At 47.1% G+C, this 17,561-nt stretch overlaps 1 protein-coding gene across 17 annotated transcripts in view; it reads left to right on the top strand.

Annotated features, from left to right (window-relative positions):
• NPRL3 (NPR3 like, GATOR1 complex subunit) overlaps window positions 1-17,561 on the top strand; it is an 82,937-nt gene that overhangs the window by 27,027 nt on the left and 38,349 nt on the right. For 16 of the 17 annotated variants that reach the window (XR_009818540.1, XR_009818537.1, XR_009818538.1 and 13 more), the window contains 4 exons: window positions 1,067-1,173; window positions 2,374-2,503; window positions 10,538-10,727; window positions 11,827-12,019. Coding sequence is in view for 11 of the 17 variants with exons in the window: in XM_061994224.1 (XP_061850208.1) it covers window positions 1,067-1,173; window positions 2,374-2,503; window positions 10,538-10,727; window positions 11,827-12,019 (620 nt within the window). In the remaining 6 variants the exon portion in view is untranslated. The remainder of the gene's footprint in view (window positions 1-1,066; window positions 1,174-2,373; window positions 2,504-10,537; window positions 10,728-11,826; window positions 12,020-17,561) is intronic. The other variant, XM_061994228.1, reaches the window with a different exon arrangement.

Below are 17,561 nucleotides of genomic sequence, written 5' to 3' on the forward strand. Positions count from 1 at the left end.
CCCAGGAAAAAAAGCTCTAATTTAGGCTTGGGCAAAAATTTTGAGCCAGTCTCCAAGCCAGCAGCTCTTTCCAGTATTGACAAGAGATCTCAAATCTGAATTGCTCAAGGTGGTGTGATGAGCCCTTGAAAGGGGAAGTTTGTGTCAGTGGAGGGAATTGAGACTGGCAGTCACATCAGACATGAGGCCACTGGGAGTGACTGCAGCCACTAGGGCCCTTTGCTGATCATGCTGGATGATAGAGGAGAAGGAAGAGCCACTCCATGGCTCCCAAGGGTTGCTTCACACCCAGGGACACCATCTGTGCTCCGTGTGATGGGAGAAGAACACGACTTGTCAGCTCAAACACTTCTGATCATAGGCCCACACCTAAGGGCAAAGGTGGTGTGTTGTCATAAAAGTTTCAGGTCTGTGGTCTTACTTGGCATTACATAGCAATGGGATGAACTCTGGAAATTCCCTACTGCTTCTGTAGTTTTGTTCTCCACAAAACCAAAAAAGCCAAGTTAAATGCATCTAATGATACAGGCTGGATTTTCTGTCTCCTCAACGCTATTTATGTGGCTCTTGCAGAGCCATTAACAACCACTGACTTGTTTAACACATTAAAGTACTTTGTGTAACTCATTACTGAAATAGCTCAGTGCATTAAAAAGGCAGTGTTGCTTTCCTCTGTGTTTCTGTCATAGCAGAGGCTGACTCTTTTTCTTTCTCACATATAACCCTTAATGCATTTAGTGCATTAGCAAAAATAACTTTCTGGGGATATGAAAGACTCAACTTCTATGGATGGAGTCTGAAGAAATTCTTTTAAAGCAGGAGATACTAAATTGCTTAGAAATGTGAAGACAACCTCTGGACATTCATAACCTTGGCAAATGCTTTTTGATGTGCCACATGTTACATTCAAGCAGGAATTTATTCTGAAGGCAGGGTGAAAGCATGGAATGCTTTTCTTTCATTTCAGCACAAACAAGACTTCTCTGTCATTGGGTGGAAAACCCTTGCAGAGGGCTTGAGTTTTACTTTTGCTTCCCTAATTTTCTCCCCTCTTTTCTCAATGCAGGTTTTCCAGCTTGCTGCACATCTCGTTTACTGGGGGAAAGCAATTATTATTTATCCACTCTGTGAAAATAATGTCTACATGCTTTCTCCAAATGCCAGTGTTTGTCTGTAAGTAGAAAGAAAACGAGTAAATGTAGCAAGAGCAGTGCAGATATGCTTTCCTTCCATGTCTTACTGGGTGCAGAGTGGGATCTTTCTTCACATATGAATTTATTTAGACTGTACAGAACACAAACCATTGTATGTGTCTGAACTTGCAAAGCCATGTTAGAAGCATGTGTGTGGTAGGGAGGAGCGTGATGGCCTCAGAGGCAACATTTACCCTGTGAAGCTACTTTCAGTATTTTCAGTAGGCTTGCTCACTGGATGTCCAATATGGAAGCATGGAAAATGGAAATAGCAACGTGGAAAGCTGATCATTAAGTTAAAGAAATGGTTCATGTGACTGTGCATCTGGCACACAGCACCACCTGAACTTCATCAAAACCAGCAAATCAGGGTGCTGTTGCTGTCACTATTACATCATCTCATGTGATGGCATTTTGTGCTGCTGTGCCTTCTTGCAGACAGAAGGCAATGCAGCCATTTGAGGAGCAGGCAACAGCAACACAAGGCAGATGTGGAGGCAGTGGTGGGTATTTTTTGCTCTGCTGAAGGCTGGCAACCCTTTGGATTTTGAGACATTTTTAGAATCAGTGTTGGAACTCAGTCAGAGGAAAATAGTTTTAAATCCAAACTTCTGTGATGGAAGTATAAAAATAAGGCTGGAAGAGACCCCAAGGTCATTCAGGAAGAACTGTGTCTGTGTCATACATGGCAGTGCTGTTCTTGAAGACCTTTGTAGGTGGAACTCCTAAGACAGACAGTTTTCCTAAGACCTGACTCTCCTTTACTTCTGATCATGACGTTGCTTGTCCTGTCAGCATAGGCAAACAGTCACATCTACAGCCCCATTTTGCATATTCAAAGACTGTGTGTACATCCTGCCCATCCCTGTCTCCTCTTGACTACCCAATCCTTGTTCTTTTGATCAGAGACTTCACAGGTCTGGACTTCTTGCCATTTTCATTTTTCTCCTCTGGACTCCCTCCACACCTTGAATAACACACTGGAGCTGAACGTAACCCCAAGATGAAAGTGCATTCGCTTCTCTGCAGGATGCAACATGCCATAGACTCTCCTTACTGTTGTCCTACATCACAGAGAGTACTTCATTTGGGAACTGGCACTTATGTAATGTTTAAGTGGATAACTGTTACACTGACCTGCAGTATAACACTGACTCCTGCTTTTCCCTCTTTTGTGTAGTTACTCTCCGTTGGCAGATGCCTTTTCCTGCCAGTTCCGGGGCCACAACCTGCCGTCCATGCTCTCCAAATTCTCCCTCCCAGTTTCACTCTCTGAGTTCAAGAACCCACTGGCACCACCCGTTCAGGAGGTGAGATGGGAAGTGCAAAGAGCTCCTTGCTAATGAGAACAAGGAGTGGTATTGTTTCTGGAGCCACCTAGTCAGGAACCTGCTGTTGCAGGTTCAGAAGTTGCCAATGACTGGGTTTCCAACTGTATGAGCGGTTGTTTTGTATCCACCAGAAAGCTGCAGGGGTGGGATGTTGAAGGTGAAGCAGAGCAGATGCTCTGTGCTTGCAAAGCACAATCCTAAAAGGAAAATCAGAATGTTTCTTCTCCTTGAGTGAATCAGCAGGGAAAAATGAAGCTCCATTTAGTCTCTTGCAAACTGGTATAAATCAGGTCTGAGTGCAAGTTTGTGGGTTCCTCACTATCACATCTGATTTAATTATTTTCCATCTGCTTTAAGCTCACAATCTTGGTTTGAAAAGCAAACTGTCTGTTCACTTAGCTTGTGCTCTGAAACTGGAATTGTTTAAAGACTGACAGAGGAAGTAGACTCAGCATGTAGTCAACAGACGCCCATGTGTTACAGCATTAGCATTTTCAAGTCCAGATTTGGGATAGTAATCTATGGATTTGGGATAATGATATATGGATTTGGGATTTGTGAGCTGTAGTTTTGCTTATGCCTAGATCATGGCTTGTAGCATTGCTGGGAACTGCTGACATGCAATAGAGAGCTCAATAACGTGAGGTCTCCAGGCTGACCTGGTTATAGTCCCAAATGCAGAAGCCTGGACCTCTCTGAACACAGCTCACCGTGACAGAGGAGGCACTGGCAGATTTTGTAGCTGATTTCTTGTAGTGTTGTTTGGAAGCCTTCTTACTTTGGTAACTTGCTGGCTATATGACTTTCACCACTGCTCAAATATCTGGAAGATTAACATCAATTACACACACAGGTGCAAATTGTGAGAGAAGAATTTGTTGTAATTAAAGGTTGGCAGAGATTATCATCAGAGATAAAGATAAATAATGATGTAGCATCTAATCCCAACAGTATGTACCAATCAGCTGCCACCTTGGGAGGCAGGGGAAGAGAGATTGTACTGTTTTGTGAATATTTCATACAGACAAATCAATGTCCTGAAAATGGAAGCTGAATTAGTGGCATTAATTGTGTCCTAGCTGCAGGAGCTTCAGGAGGCATTCTTATTCTCAGTGCTCCTTCTAAAATTAATTGATCCTCCTTCATTGCTTCTTGTTGTTCTCAGATGTCCTACTTTTGTTTAAAACACACAAATAAAGGTTGCCACTTACTGCTGCAGTTATGCCTTGAAACAACAGCGAGTGATCAATGTTTGCCAGAGCCGTTGGAGTACCAGAATGGCCCTTTTACAGTGTGTGCCTTCTCTCTGGTGCTCACCTGGCCATGGTGGGGTCCTGAAGGTCTTTTCAGCGTGTATGGAAGGATGAAGGATGATGCTGTGCACAGCTATGAGAGTGCCTTCTGTGGTCTGAAAAGTACAGGGGGAGAGCTGTGGTTGCTGAAGGCTTGAGGCTGTGTTAGCAAGACATGTGCCTGAAGATGAGGGAGACCACTGCACTCTCTTGAGTCAGGGCAAACTTCTCTTTGATAAAGCTAAGCATGGCACTTCTTGGGAGAGTTGAGACTAGAGAATTTTTAGATGTTTTCATATCAGTACCTTTCCTTCTGCTTCCACTTACCTACATTTTGTTAGGCACTAGCCTTTTAAGAGAGATGAATCCAATCCCTGTCCTCAAGTGGTCAAGCTCCAGTTAACAGCCAGAGTGATGTGATGAAACGTGGGTGGGCTTTAGTTGCACTGTGCAGGGATAAGAGATGCTGTACTCTGAACTGTAAATATTGTAAAATTGTATTTGCTTTGCCTCTGAAAAATAGCAAAGTTGGGACTTTTCAGTGTAGTTTTGTTCTTTGTGTACATAGGAGGGCATGGGGGTTGTCGTGAACTTTGAAGATTGTCACTGCTAGTCTCTTTATCTTGCGCTTTTCATCACGCTGACTGTACTGTGTCTGTGTTTCTGAAGGTCATCTGCACTACAAGGTCAGTATTGTGGGAAGGGCTGTATTTTCTGCAGAAACTCTTCTGGTCTCATGGCATCCATCCCATTTGATTCTTGTCTTAGGCATGGGATTGGCTCCCTCCTTTTGGCATGTGCTCCTGGATGGGCAGAGGAGACGGAAGCCGTTAATAAAGTCCACAATAGAAAAAGGGAAAGCTGTTCAAGAGCCCTTCCTCCTGCTTTTATACAAGGTTCTGCTGATTAATTTGCAAGAGGACAGTTATTTGTGTCTGTTTGCTGTTACAATTGCTCCATTCCTTTGGGGAGATGAAAATATCGTGACACTGGCATTTTTATACTTAAGGTGCTGTGGTATTTTTTGGCTGGTAGGTACAACCAACCTTCAATACCTTGACAGGGACAAGACTGCCTTGAAAGATGGAGTGTCTGTCTACATTCTGCTTGTGGTTTCTGTCTGACTGGAGACATTGGTGAGTGCTGGCTGCCAGGACTGCCAGTGCTCTTGGCTGTGCCCTGGGCTAGAGACACAAATTCTTCTTCAGCCTGTCGTCTTGATCTCTTTTCTTGCCTGTAACAATGAGTACCCTGCAGTTAAACTCTGTGGTTGTTGTACATCTGCCAGTGGTCTTGTGCTTACAATTTGAGAAGGTTTTGATATTCATGTGTTGATCTCCATGTTAGCTTCCCGTTCGCTGGGTTTGACCTGCCTTGCTTGGATAGCAGTGTAGCAGCAGCATGAGGATGAGCCTGAGCCTACAACTCAGCTGATCTAACAGTATCTGGGTGCTGCTGAGAGGAGACTGTTTCTCCTTTCCACTCTCAGGTGTGTGCACAAATGCCTTTCTCCTTTCCCTCTTCCCTTTGCCCTCTAGTGTGTGGCTTCCATCCAGCTTGACTCCATTCACTTAACTTGTTTCTGCCAGGTTAGCAGGTGGAATTTGCTCAGGGGAGATCCAGCAAGCTCCAGGGCTGGCACAGAACCAGGGAGGCACTTCTGCAGCTGGGGATGTGAGTGAGGAAAGCAGAAGCCAATTTCCCCTTTCCATGGCAGTGAGCTGTCTGTTGGCTCCACTGTGCTATGTAGTGTCACCCACACTTATAGCAAGCCAGGGGACTGTCCAGAGCAGCAACCAGCTCAGCTCATCAAGGTCTCACCAAGGTGCATCTGTGGGGTAAGGGCATCCTGTGAGCTGATGCAGTAGTTTTTAGTGTTTTTAGTGGAAAGAAGCCTGACCCCAAAGAAGCTGTCCTTCTTTCAGCTGCCTGGGACTGTTGATCTTCTCTCACATATGTGGCACAGCCTTGATGTGACCACAGAGCACACAGGAGCAGAGCTCTGGTGGTGGTCAGTGTGGTTGGTGCACACTCCTTCATGACCTCCTCTGAAAGCACAGAAACTCTGAGGGACCCCAAACCTTTAAGTCAGCACATGTTCATTGACAGAGTGTGTACTGGGCACTGCAGCTGGTGCATGTGAGCACTTTAACTTGCTTTTCTGTGCAAGGCTTTCTTTGTACAGTATCAAAATTGCTTCACTCTGTGCCAAGTCTTTGCAAGCCAAGAGAAAGGAGTAATATTTGTGGCTTCCCCTCATCCATGCATTATGCCCTCAGCTGATTCATCTGTTTCAGAAGCTGTAACATCTCTACTCTGCTTTGAAAAACAAATGTGAGCTAGCAGGAGGGATCTTTCCACCTGCAAGATGGAAGGAGCATACCTAGGTGAATTAGACATCCCATTTCCTGCCTGCATCCCTTTCACTACAGGATCTATCATCATGCACATTGTTGTTATTACTCTGGTTACTGGATTCTCCCTTGATGGGGCCAGGATAATTGTGGAAAAAAAACCAGATGGGAAAGTATGACAGCTGCTGCTGAACGAAATACAATCAAGTTTTCACTTTGTTTTAATAAGTCTGGGCCATCCTTTTGGGAGTAAAGCACCAGGAGAGGAGGCCTCTGCCTGATGCAGCCAGAAAACATTGCTGTGCTTTGTGTAAGAGCTGGGTGGAAAAGGAGCTGAGAGTGGGAGGAGTGCTCAGGCAAGGGCTCAATAGGCAGTTGTGTCTTCTGAGAGACATGCTGCAAATGGGGCTGCTCTGCTGGGCATCTGGAAAGCATTTAAGAGTCACAGGAGCTTTTGTTGGCAGAGATACGGAAGCAGCCTTAAGGTGCATTTGTATTCAGTTGGACAAGGTATAAAAATCAGGGCAGTTCAGTGTGGCAAGTTAAAAAAAATACACCTTTCTAGGCCTAAATGGAGGGAATGGGTAAGCTGAGAGTTCAGAGCTGTTACCTCGTGATTAAAATGGCAATATGAGGCAATAAATGTTTTGTCCTACATTAATAGAAGTCTTCAGAGTCCATTTTCTGTAACACAGGGAGAAGTTTTAATAGCCAGTCTGTTCTTCACACAACAGTGTGGACTGAATGTTAAAGATAATGTGTTTCAGCAAGCATCCCTTTGCCCTACCCACTCTGAAGGTGCTGTCCTGCTGAGCCAAGACAGCCTTTAGTTCTTGAGTCAGACCTTGAAATGTCATATAACTTGTGTCAAATTACTGGTTAATCCAGACTGGAGAAAGTGGACTGGTATACTTCAGTAGGCAAAAGAAGGTGTGTGTTAAGCAAGAGAGCATCATCATGGAGTGAGAAACAAGCTAGGATTGAGTGCTTCTGGGTTGCTGTTTTCCCTTCCCTTTCCTAAACCTGTTGCTGGTTCCATTGGTGTTTTCTGTAGGTTTTTAGGCCTGGGGAGGAAAATGGCCTTAAAGGATCCTTGGAGGAAATGGGTTTTATTGAGTAACACATTGCTCAAGAGTTTTGCTCTCTTTGGTTCCCAGGGGGGAGGGAATAAATAATGAGTCCTGGGTTTTGTCCCTCCGGGGCTTGGGGCTGAGTTTGACTGTCCTAAAGTGCCCAGATGGGCTGACACATCCTGCCTGTGTTTTCAGGAGCTCATTTATCTCCTCTGCTGTTGTCAGTAAGCACAAAGGGAGGTATTGTTACCAGTGGGGTGGCACAAGGGGGTGGCCACGGGCTGAGCTGTGCCAGCGGGAGAGTCCAGATGCTGCAGCAGCAGACAGGACCCCTGTCTGTCCCCTGGCAGCCTGGGGAGACAGGGGAGGTTGAAAGGAGCCTGGATGAAAGTTAGAGTTGATGAGTAGTTAAATTAAGCAACAACAACAACAACAAAGTTTTGTGTTATATTTCCATCATGGTCCTGGTGTTTCAGCCAAAAAAGGCTGGTGATGGATTCCTACCAGGCCAGATGATGAGTGAGTGAGTGGAGGCAGTCCTGGGACTGAAGCACAACCTTGCCTGGGAAGCTGCTCCCAGGTTTTTTGGCTTCAGCAAGAAGCCCAGCCAATTGAGTAGACTGAGACCAAGCTTGAGGGATCCTTCTGTCTCTCTGGAGGAGGAAGAACATTTCCACCAGCCAGTGCAGCACAGATGGTGCAGGGAAGCCTCTTCTGCAGACCTGTCTGTAAGCTGCAGCAGAGCTCAAGAGGAGCAGATGGAGAATGGATGGAAACTCAGTGCTCATGGCCAGAAGGACGAGCAGCAGAACATATTAGCAAAGCCTCTGCCAGACTTTTTCTGGGGAAACACTTGCTGCTTTTGGTGAGAAGTAGGTTTAGAGCTGGAAAAAGGAAGTGGAAATGCTGTGAGGCACATTTGCAGTGGCGGCACAAAGCACACCATTTGGGGCTTTTTCTTAGGGCTAGATTTTAGGAGGTACCAAATTCCCACTGAAGTCTACCTTATTACAGAGAGCTGTCAGCAATCCTCATTCTCTCTTACCAAGGGATGGTTCTTGGGGCTCACTCCACTATGGAGGAACACTCAAGTTAGTGACAGCCAATCTGCAGCTCTACCACTGCGTTGGGCAGCTGTTGGTTGGTCAGTGTCGTGTCTGTAAAGCTGTAACACCACTTCTGCTGGTGTCATGTTCCACTGAGCCATAGGAATGGCTTTCTAGGTATTTGCACAAGAGTGTAGAGGTTAAGGTGTGTATGTAGGGTTAGAGAGTGTTGGATAAGACTTTCCTCACACATGGAGCTGTAATGAAAGCAACAAGCTGTTTCTGTAATTCATGAAACTACCAAAGTGACCATGAGAGGCTGGGCTAAGTCAGACCTTACTTGTCAGGGTCTGCAGGTCTGGTAGAGCTTGTCTTACTGTCTCCTTGAATTACCTTGGATTTTTCCAGGGTCATTTTGTGCTGTGAGACGTGCAGACCTCTTTCATTTGATGTGAAACTGGCTAATCAGGCATCACTGCCTGCCAACAGATTGGAAACTTCAGCTAAATATATGAGACATCTTTCCATCCAGACCTGCATCTGGAAGGAAGCTTTTCAGCAATCATTGGAGTAAGCCTCCTCTCTCTTCCAGGCTGATTTCAGATGTTAGCAAAACATCCATTTGGTGTTTTTTTGCCAGCCCTTCCTCTTCTGTAGATTTTCTGTTAAACGTGTAAAATGAATTATGGCTTTTCCAAACAAAAAATATCTGTTTGAAGGTGATCCCAGAGAATATGCTTTAAGATTAGAATCCATTCGGCCCCCAGAAGTGGTAATCCCTGAAAAGACAGGGTGTGGGTCTGTCTGCAAACAGAAGATGTTTCTCTTGTGATTTGATAGCAGAGGAGGAACTGAGAGTTAGAAGATTTGTGGGAAAAGGAAAAATAACGTGGGCTGATGAACTTCATCAGTTTGGGGCTTTCGTTGAGATTTGGCCCCTTATCCTGATGATTAATACAGCAGAGTCTGAGCTCATTCTGCATGTGTTTCTCTCACCAAAACACTGTTGGTTGCTATGAAATCCCCAAACAGCTTTTGTCAGGGCAGCAGTGTTTGCAGAGCCGTTGGCTATGGAAAGGGTTCCTGCAGTGATGTGAAAAGGCTTTTTGTGCAGAGCCTCAGCCATGGTGATGCTTTTTGAATGCTCCTCCAAAACTCCTGAAAACAAGCCCTGCCAAGAACCCCCAAACCCTTGTCCCTCACTCTGCCCACTGCTATCAGCATCACTCTGGGGACACTGCAGCTCTCCAGCTGCTCTGACACAAAGGGCTTGTGTGTATTTGCTTGCTGCGAGTGTTGTCTGTGCTTTGGAAACTCTTGCCTGTCTGCACCCTAAAACCCTGGATGCCTTTAGAAGCTTGGCCTGTCCTGTTATTGCAGAGGGATGGTGAGCAAATGGGGATGTTAACCCTTTGCACTGAGAGGGGACTCCTTGGCAGCGGCAGGCTGCTGCCTCTTGCCCAGGTGGCTGCTGCTCTTGCCCCTGTTTCTGTATCGCCGAGCCCTGGCAGGGCTCTCATCTCTGCAGCCTCTCCCATGGTCATGCAGCAGTTTCCCACCTGACAGCAAATGCCTCCTACTTCTGGGTGTCTACCTGGGCTGCTTCAGCTCTGCCTCATCATCCTGCCCTCTCCCTGGCTTTAATCTGACCACTCTGGGATTAACTCTTCACTGCTTATTGACTTTAAGTGGGCCATGTGTAGAAACTAGCAAATGGGTCTCTGGGCTGACACTGTTGGGCCACAGGCATCAGGGCCTGCATCTGTTTGACTCATTTTCCACATGTGGTCTCTCAGAAGGAAGACTATCCCCACTATCCCCTTTTTTTGGCCACCTACTGAAGCAGTTTTGTTAAAAAGAGGGACGACCAGCTCCAAGTGGGGTTGTGTGACCACGTTTGAATAGCTGCAGCATTACGTGATGAGGGCGTTCAGCCACTCTGCTAGGACACAGCAGATGCTGCAGCTATGGCAAGGGGCAGGGAGGGGTCATTTGAGGACAGAGGCTGTGCTGGTCAGTGTTGCATAAAAGACATGTTGATCATCAAAGGCTGTGTCCACAAAGGCTTTGGGTGTGATGAACATGTGTGCCTGGGCACCTCGGTGTGATCGGAGCAGAGATAAATCTGTTGTGTGAAGTGGGAAGCGTTTCTCCTTGTGACTTCTTAGTCACAGAGCTTAACCTTTGTGCATTGTTTTCCTCCTGTATTTTATTTCATGGGTGTTTTAATACATTTCTCACTCTGCAGACTCAGCTCATTCAAATGGTGATATGGATGCTCCAACACCGCCTCCTTATCCAGCTTCACACATACGTCTGTCTGATGGTGCCGCCCAACGAGGAGGATTTCCGAGCCCAAGACGAAGACATGCCCTTTACTGCCAGAGTTGGAGGCCGGAGTTTAAGCACCCCCAATGCTCTCAGCTTTGGTTCTCCAAGTATGGCCACACTTTTCTCTGCCTGTTCCTCTAGAGCTTCCCGTAGTGATACTGAGTGTGATAGCAAGGCAGCTAGTCTTTGCTGGGCTGCTTGCTAACTAGGCACAGCCCTTCTCACCTTTACAGCTGGGCATTGGTGAAAGTCTTCAGGGCTTAAATTCTTGTTTATAAAAAGGAGTGTTTTGTCATTTGACAAGTTCCCATTTGGCCTTGGAGAATAGTTTTTATCAGAGGTACTTCTGTGTTTCTTCAGAGTAACGTTCTGCTTGCTTACTGTGCTCAGATAGAACCACAGCCTTCCTCTGGCTGCACCACTGCTACTGCATTGGTTTCCAGGAGAGGAAGAGAGTTTGTTTCAAACAAATTTGTTTCAAACAAGGAGATGCAGAGCTGGCTGTCCACTGGGAGATTTCTGTTTACACCTCCTCATTTCTTTGATCTCCTCAGTGCCATTCTACAGGGTGATGCCAGGAAAGCATTCTTTTATTCAAGAATAGAAACCAAGCCCAGTGCTAAAATCCCCAAACTTTCCTGCCTGTGCTGTTACCAGCAGCATTCTCAGAATGCCACTGAGCTTGGAGATCGGGAGAGATTCTCTGTACAACTTTCAGCTTTAGAGAAGTCATGAATTAGGGCAGAAATCTTGGAACCTCAGTCAGATAAGTCTACGATCTGCTTATTTTGGCTCGCTCACAAGAGGATATTGCTTCTTGGCTTTTTCTTTCTGCTTGCTCCCACCTTCTGTGCTCTTAGGCTTTGCATGTTACCACTTCATGGTATTCCAGCAGAGCTGGCTGGGAATTTTCTTTTCACATGTCTTTAATGGACTGTTTATGTTCTCCAGAAGTACAGTTTTCCACCTAAATTGACGACTTTGTTGAAACCTTTGACTTTCCCATTGAGAAAACTGCTGTGCTGTCAGATGACTAATTGCAGATACATGCAGTGTTCTGAGAGACACTTTCTTTGCAAAAGGCATTACTGAATCTGAAGGAATGACTTGGACAGGCTGCATAAAAACAGCCTCAATTGATAACCTTTGCGTCATTATGGAGGGGAAGATAAAACTTCTACATCTCTTTCTCTCTTCCCTTGATAGCTAGTAGTGATGACATGACTCTGACAAGCCCTAGCATGGATAATTCCAGTGCTGAGTTGATACCTGGTGGGGATTCACCCCTAAATAAAAGGATGACAGAGAATCTCCTAGCAAGCTTGTTGGAACACGAGCGGGAAGCAATCCTCAACGTCCCTGCTGCCCAGAACCCCGAAGACCTGCGCATGTTTGCAAGGTAGGGAATGAGGAGGGCAGGATGGCATCTTTTATCCTTAGCCTTGCTGTTCTCTGGAAGGATTGGTGTGGACTCTGCTCAGATCCCATTAGCTTGGGATCTTGGAGGCTAAATGATTGTAGGTTTTGTTCCCCTTATACCTATTTCATCTGGTCACATCAGTTCTTGAAAGCAAAACCTAATGTATGTGTCACAAGAATACTTGTTAACAGAGTCCTGGATGTGTGAAGGAGCATCAGGGCATATGGTTGGACACAGGGACTTGGCTGTTTGCTTGCCAGTTTTCCTGTGTCTACTTATGATAGACATAAAACTGCAGAGCCTGAAAAAAACTACAGAGCCTGCAAAGCAAAGAGCCAGTCACCCTGATGCCATCATATTACCATTGATATTACCATTAGTTTAAGGTTTATAACACCCATGCAAATATGAGACAAAGAGCCAGCCTGAATACTTCTACAGACCAGTCTACAAATGGTTCAAGGTCTGTTTTGCAGAGGAGAGGTGCTCATTATGTGAGGTTTACTTAGGTTAAAGCCATTAGGATGTGTAGCACAGGGTTTTGTTGTTACAAATTGCAACACAACAGAAATGTGCAGGGTATGGTTAGGCAAGTGGTAAGAAGCAGAATGACTTCCTAAGCAGAAAGTGTGTGGGGAAAACTCTTTCTAAGCATTTCAAAACACAGTGGCATCACTGGAATGCACCTTTCACTGGTTTTCATTCCTGTGGAGCAGAAAACCACCTGAGGCAAGTACTGCAGCTTCTCCTATTCCCAGATGCAGCTGGTAATCCCCTAAAAACCTAGTTCTCTCCCTAGGGTGGATGTAGCCAAATAGCCTCCAGAAACTGTAATGGCAAGGAAATACTTTTCTTGTCTGCAGCAGAGTTTTGCAGCTCTGCTGTGCTCAGGTGTTTTCATAGAGGTCTCCCAAGCTCGTGGGTAATTGCTGTTCTCCTCCTGTAAACTGTTCAGAGGACATTCTTTTGATTGAGAGGCACCACTGTGGTCATTTGAGAACTTTGAAATGTTTTTTTCCTCAACCAATGAGAAAGTCAAAACAAACCCATAATTGGTGAGATCATCAGACTTTGTGGGGGATGCCTTGGACTAGCTTAGTGACAATGCAGGTTCTTAGTTATCCTGGGCAGAGGGGAGAATTTCATGATTGCTTATGAAATTTGAAAGCTGTGGAGCTGCAGATGCAACAATTGACTTTGCCTTTGTCACAAAATGAGCTGCCACAAGCAGGCAGCTGTCTGAATGTTGGCTGTGGGGCACAGTGCTCGGGCACCAGGTGCTTCTGCTTTGCACAGCCCCAGTTTCCATTCTGCTGGAGCTGGAACTGGCAGCTGCAGAACTCACTCTGAAGTCAGCAGCAGGAGAGAGATGCACTGCTGAACAAGTGGGCCCTGTGGGTAGGAGGCTGGAGTGTGCAAACAGCAATGTTTATGCAAGATGCTCTTGGTCACGAGTGGCTTCAGGAGACACAGTCACTTGGAGTGTGTGGGTGTATTCTCTGTCCTTTTGTGCCATAAACCATCAGAGATGAGTGTCTGGGTAAACATCACGCTCTTAGTGAAAGTATGAAGAGTTGTGGAGAAGCAGCTGCAGTGAAGGAGCCCATGTCCCTCGTTGCCTTGTGCAGAGCCTCAGCTCTTCTTTCAGCTTCGTTTGGGGAGCAGCAGCCTAAGGAGGGCTGTGCTCTGGCAAACAGCTCTGCTGTGTCAGCTGCCTCCAGAACAAACTCCTGCTATAAATGCAGAGTTAGTGCACGAAATATGCTGCAACTGCCCTTGCAAGGGTAGCTGTGTGGGCACACAGAGGGATGGGCTATTTTCAGCAGAGCAGTAAGTCCAGCTGACACATTTTCTTGTGCCTGTGCCTCTGGACGCCTGTTATTCGTTAAACAGATGGCAGAAGGAGCTTGTGCCTGGCCATTGCTGTGCACAGCAAGTATTTGCAAGACAGAACACTTAAGGGGAAATAAGGAGTACTGAAGTTTGGCTGCATTAACCCTGCCCCATAAAATGGAACTGAAGACCTAGTTCTTTCCTGAGGTGCTGCTGGAGGAGGGTTGGCATGTCCTTCCAGCAGCAAACCTCAGGAGGCAGGTTCTGTTTGAGCTACACCCTCAGTAACACACACAAAGTGTTCCTCCCTGCAAAGTAAGCAGTGATGTGAGAGGCAGTTTCAGGCTTCACTCAGGGCTTCTCTCTCAAGCCATGGGTGTGGAGTCACTTTCAGGGTTCCTTTCTCTTACTCTTAGATTGGGAGATGGAGATCCTTTACCCCCCTGAGCAACACTCATTCGTGGCACTATGCCAGGGAGTTCTGCTCCATTCTCAAGTAGTGCTGCTGAAGGGATGTCTCCTTGGCCAGAAAGAAGCTCAGTTTATTTGGGTGACTAGTCTGAGAGAATCCTTGTGGGGATTTTTAGTGCTTAAGAACACTGCACTGCTGTTAGAGGGGCAGCTCTTACCACTTGAAGGAAGGAGGACAATGATGAGCAGTGATGAGCAATAATATTCCATCTGTTTCTGGAAATGCTGTCAACAGTCAGAAGGACCCAAGTGCAGTGTTAGTGCCCAAGAAGTGCCACCTTATGTACTGTTGGGTCCCATAGATGTTCCTTGCCCAAAAAGGGGAAGGTGGTGCTCATGTTCAGTGGAGCTTGTAGATTCTAGTTGGCCTTTGGGAAAACTTCCCTGGGAGGGTGATGCAGCCCAGGACAGATTACCCAGGTGTGAGGGTGCAGATCTCCATCCTTGGAGGGTTTCAGAGCTTGGCTAGAACAAGCTCCAGCATTGGCAGTGGTCCTGCTGGAGCAGAATCCTGGACTAGACTTTGGAGGTGGCTTTTATGATACTCTTTAATATCCTCTCTAGCTTTTATTGCAGTGGAAAGTATTTCATCTTGACTGGTTACAAATGCAGACTCTTTGAATAGAGGATGGATTTCTTTTGTGGAAAACTCCTGCTTAGTCTGTGTTGCTGTTGAAAGCCAAGTGGGACTCACTTGCACAGAGAAAGCTGTGCCCTGCAGGAGATGAGACTGTGGGCAACCACAGCCAGAGGCTTTGGAGAGGGGAGAGAATGTGCAGCTTTTAAAACCTTTTTCCAAATCACTTTCTTGTATATTGATACAAGTTAGCAGAGTTTTGTATATTGTATCTTATTATCTCTGGGATGCATTAAGAAGAGTGTGGGCAGCAGGGGGAGAGAGGTTCTTCCTCCTCCTCTGCTCTGCCCTGCTGAGGCCTCAGCTGGAGTCCTGTGGCCAGTTCTGGGCTCTCCAGCTCCAGAGAGACAGGGAGCTGCTGCAGAGAGGCCAGTACAGGGACACCAAGGTGCTGAGGGGATGGAACATGTGTGTGAGGAGGAAAGGCTGCAGCCCTGGGGCTGCTCAGCCTGGAGAAGAGAAGCCTGAGCTCAGGGGCACCTCAGCAGCACTGACAAGTACCTAAAGGGTGGGTGTCAGCAGGATGGGGGGACACTTTGTTCTGTGGTGCCCAGGGACAGGACAAGGGCTGATGGACATCAGCTGGGACACAAACAGTTCCCCTGGCCCAGGAGGAGAAACTGGTTTGGTGCTGAGGTGAGGGAGCCCTGGCCCAGGCTGCCCAGGGAGGGTGTGGAGGCTCCTTCTCAGGAGGTTTCCAACCCCAGCTGGACACGTTCCTGTGCCCCCTGGGCCAGGGGAAGCTGCTGGAGCAGGGGCTGGGGCTGGAGCAGCTCTGCAGGGCCCTTCCAGCCCCAACCATGCTGAGATTCTGTGATAATACCTCAGGGCATGATCTGTTTCTGACACACATACACACACACACAAGCTGATGCTGTCTGTCCCTGCTGGAAGCTGCTTCTCAGCACACACTGGTTGCCACTGGCCTAGAGGAGGAAGCCTGATTTACATACCTGGTGGAAGATATGCAAAAGGCAAATGGCCAGCCCAAAGAGTGGAAAGGTAAATAGAGCTGGAGTCATCCATCTGTTGTTTGTTTGCACTGCAGTTACAGACAGAGCAGTTCTATTAGTGGAGCCAATGGCAGAGGTGGCAAATGAAGGGCAAAGCAGAAGGGGGTGTGCAGAGGGCTGGGGGCTGCCTGTGGGAGTCAGGCACTGAGGTTCTCAGATCTGAACTTACATACAGCTCTTTGGAGAACAAGAGGAGGGATATGGCAAGTGGGAGAGCAAAGAAACACAAATGGCAGGGGACTGGAGGTGAAACCCACACTGTGCAGCATCGAGGGAGGATGTGATGGATGGAGACTTGTTGCACAGTGGCTCCTTTCCAGTCCTCTGTCATGAGCAGGGGGTGACAGGAGTGCCCAGCCTCCCTGGCAGGACACAGGCAAACACTGGTCTGTCAGGGAGGGCACTGTCAGGGGGAGGCCCTGTCCTGCTGCCATGGGAAAACAGGCAGGAAGGCTCTGAGGGCTGTTTGGTGTCTTTCACGGGCTGTTCCTGCGTGAGGGCTCTGTGAAGGAACTGGAAAACAGATCTTGTCATCTCCACTCATTTTTACTGCCAGCTTGCACGCAGCAGCAGGACAGCATGTTCCTCCACTGCAGCTGGGGCTGGAAACGTGAGCAACAGCTGCTGCAGCACAGAGCAGAGCGGGATGTGTAACACATGCAGACACACATCTGGCTGGGGAAGAGAGGCTGGCACGTGTGTGTGGGGGCCTGGCCAGGTAGGAGTGTTTGAGTGACATGTGCAGTATGGTTCCTACATTTGAGGCCTTAAGGCAGTTAAGAGACAGATGACAGACTTGAGATTTGTCTGGAGGGTGGGTTTGGGCTCAGTGTCACAGCTCTGAAAGGTTTCTGGGGTTCTCAGCTATCAGGGACTGGCTGCAGCAAAGAGGCTGCAGCCATTCACCTTAGACCCTGTTGTGACTGTGCAGGGCTGAGGTTATCTGATGGCTGTGGCACGTTGTTGGCCAGCTAAAGGGTAGCTGTGCTGTCACTGGTTACAAAGAGAACTGGGAATTTAAGAAGCCAGTGTGATTTGAGTTTAGGCTTCAGGGGTTTGGGACTCTTTGGAGGCTTTATAACTGCTGAAGCTTCTCTATTGTGCCTTCCTATGAAAATTTCCATCTCCCTGTTGTGACTGCTCCACTTAACCCAGGCTGACCCAACCTCAGAAGTGCAAGAGCTGTAGTTACCAAGCCTCTTGGGCTGCTGTGAGGGAAAATAGGCTCTTCATTCTCAAAGCAAGGGCAGGTCCCTGGGCCTCTGATGCAGTGCTGTGACCCAGGGCATTGTAGACTCAGGTAACGGAGTGCAGAAGTGTGTCTGGGACATCCTGACTTCTCAAGGCTTGTTGGCACTTGTGGTTCCTTTTTGGAGTTAAAACTATGTTGAAAATAGATGATGTCAGGAAGTGCTCCAGGCTAGGAAACCTTTTGATACAAGGAGGACCTCTGCAGAGCAACCTGATCTAGGGGAACCTGCTTTAGCAGGGGGAAGGAACTAGATGATCTCTTGAGATCCCTTCCATCCCCCAGCATTCTGTGATTCTGTGATTCTGTGAGAGCAGG

Source organism: Colius striatus, chromosome 3, assembly GCF_028858725.1.
Source record: "Colius striatus isolate bColStr4 chromosome 3, bColStr4.1.hap1, whole genome shotgun sequence".
Taxonomy (NCBI): Eukaryota; Metazoa; Chordata; class Aves; order Coliiformes; family Coliidae; genus Colius; species Colius striatus.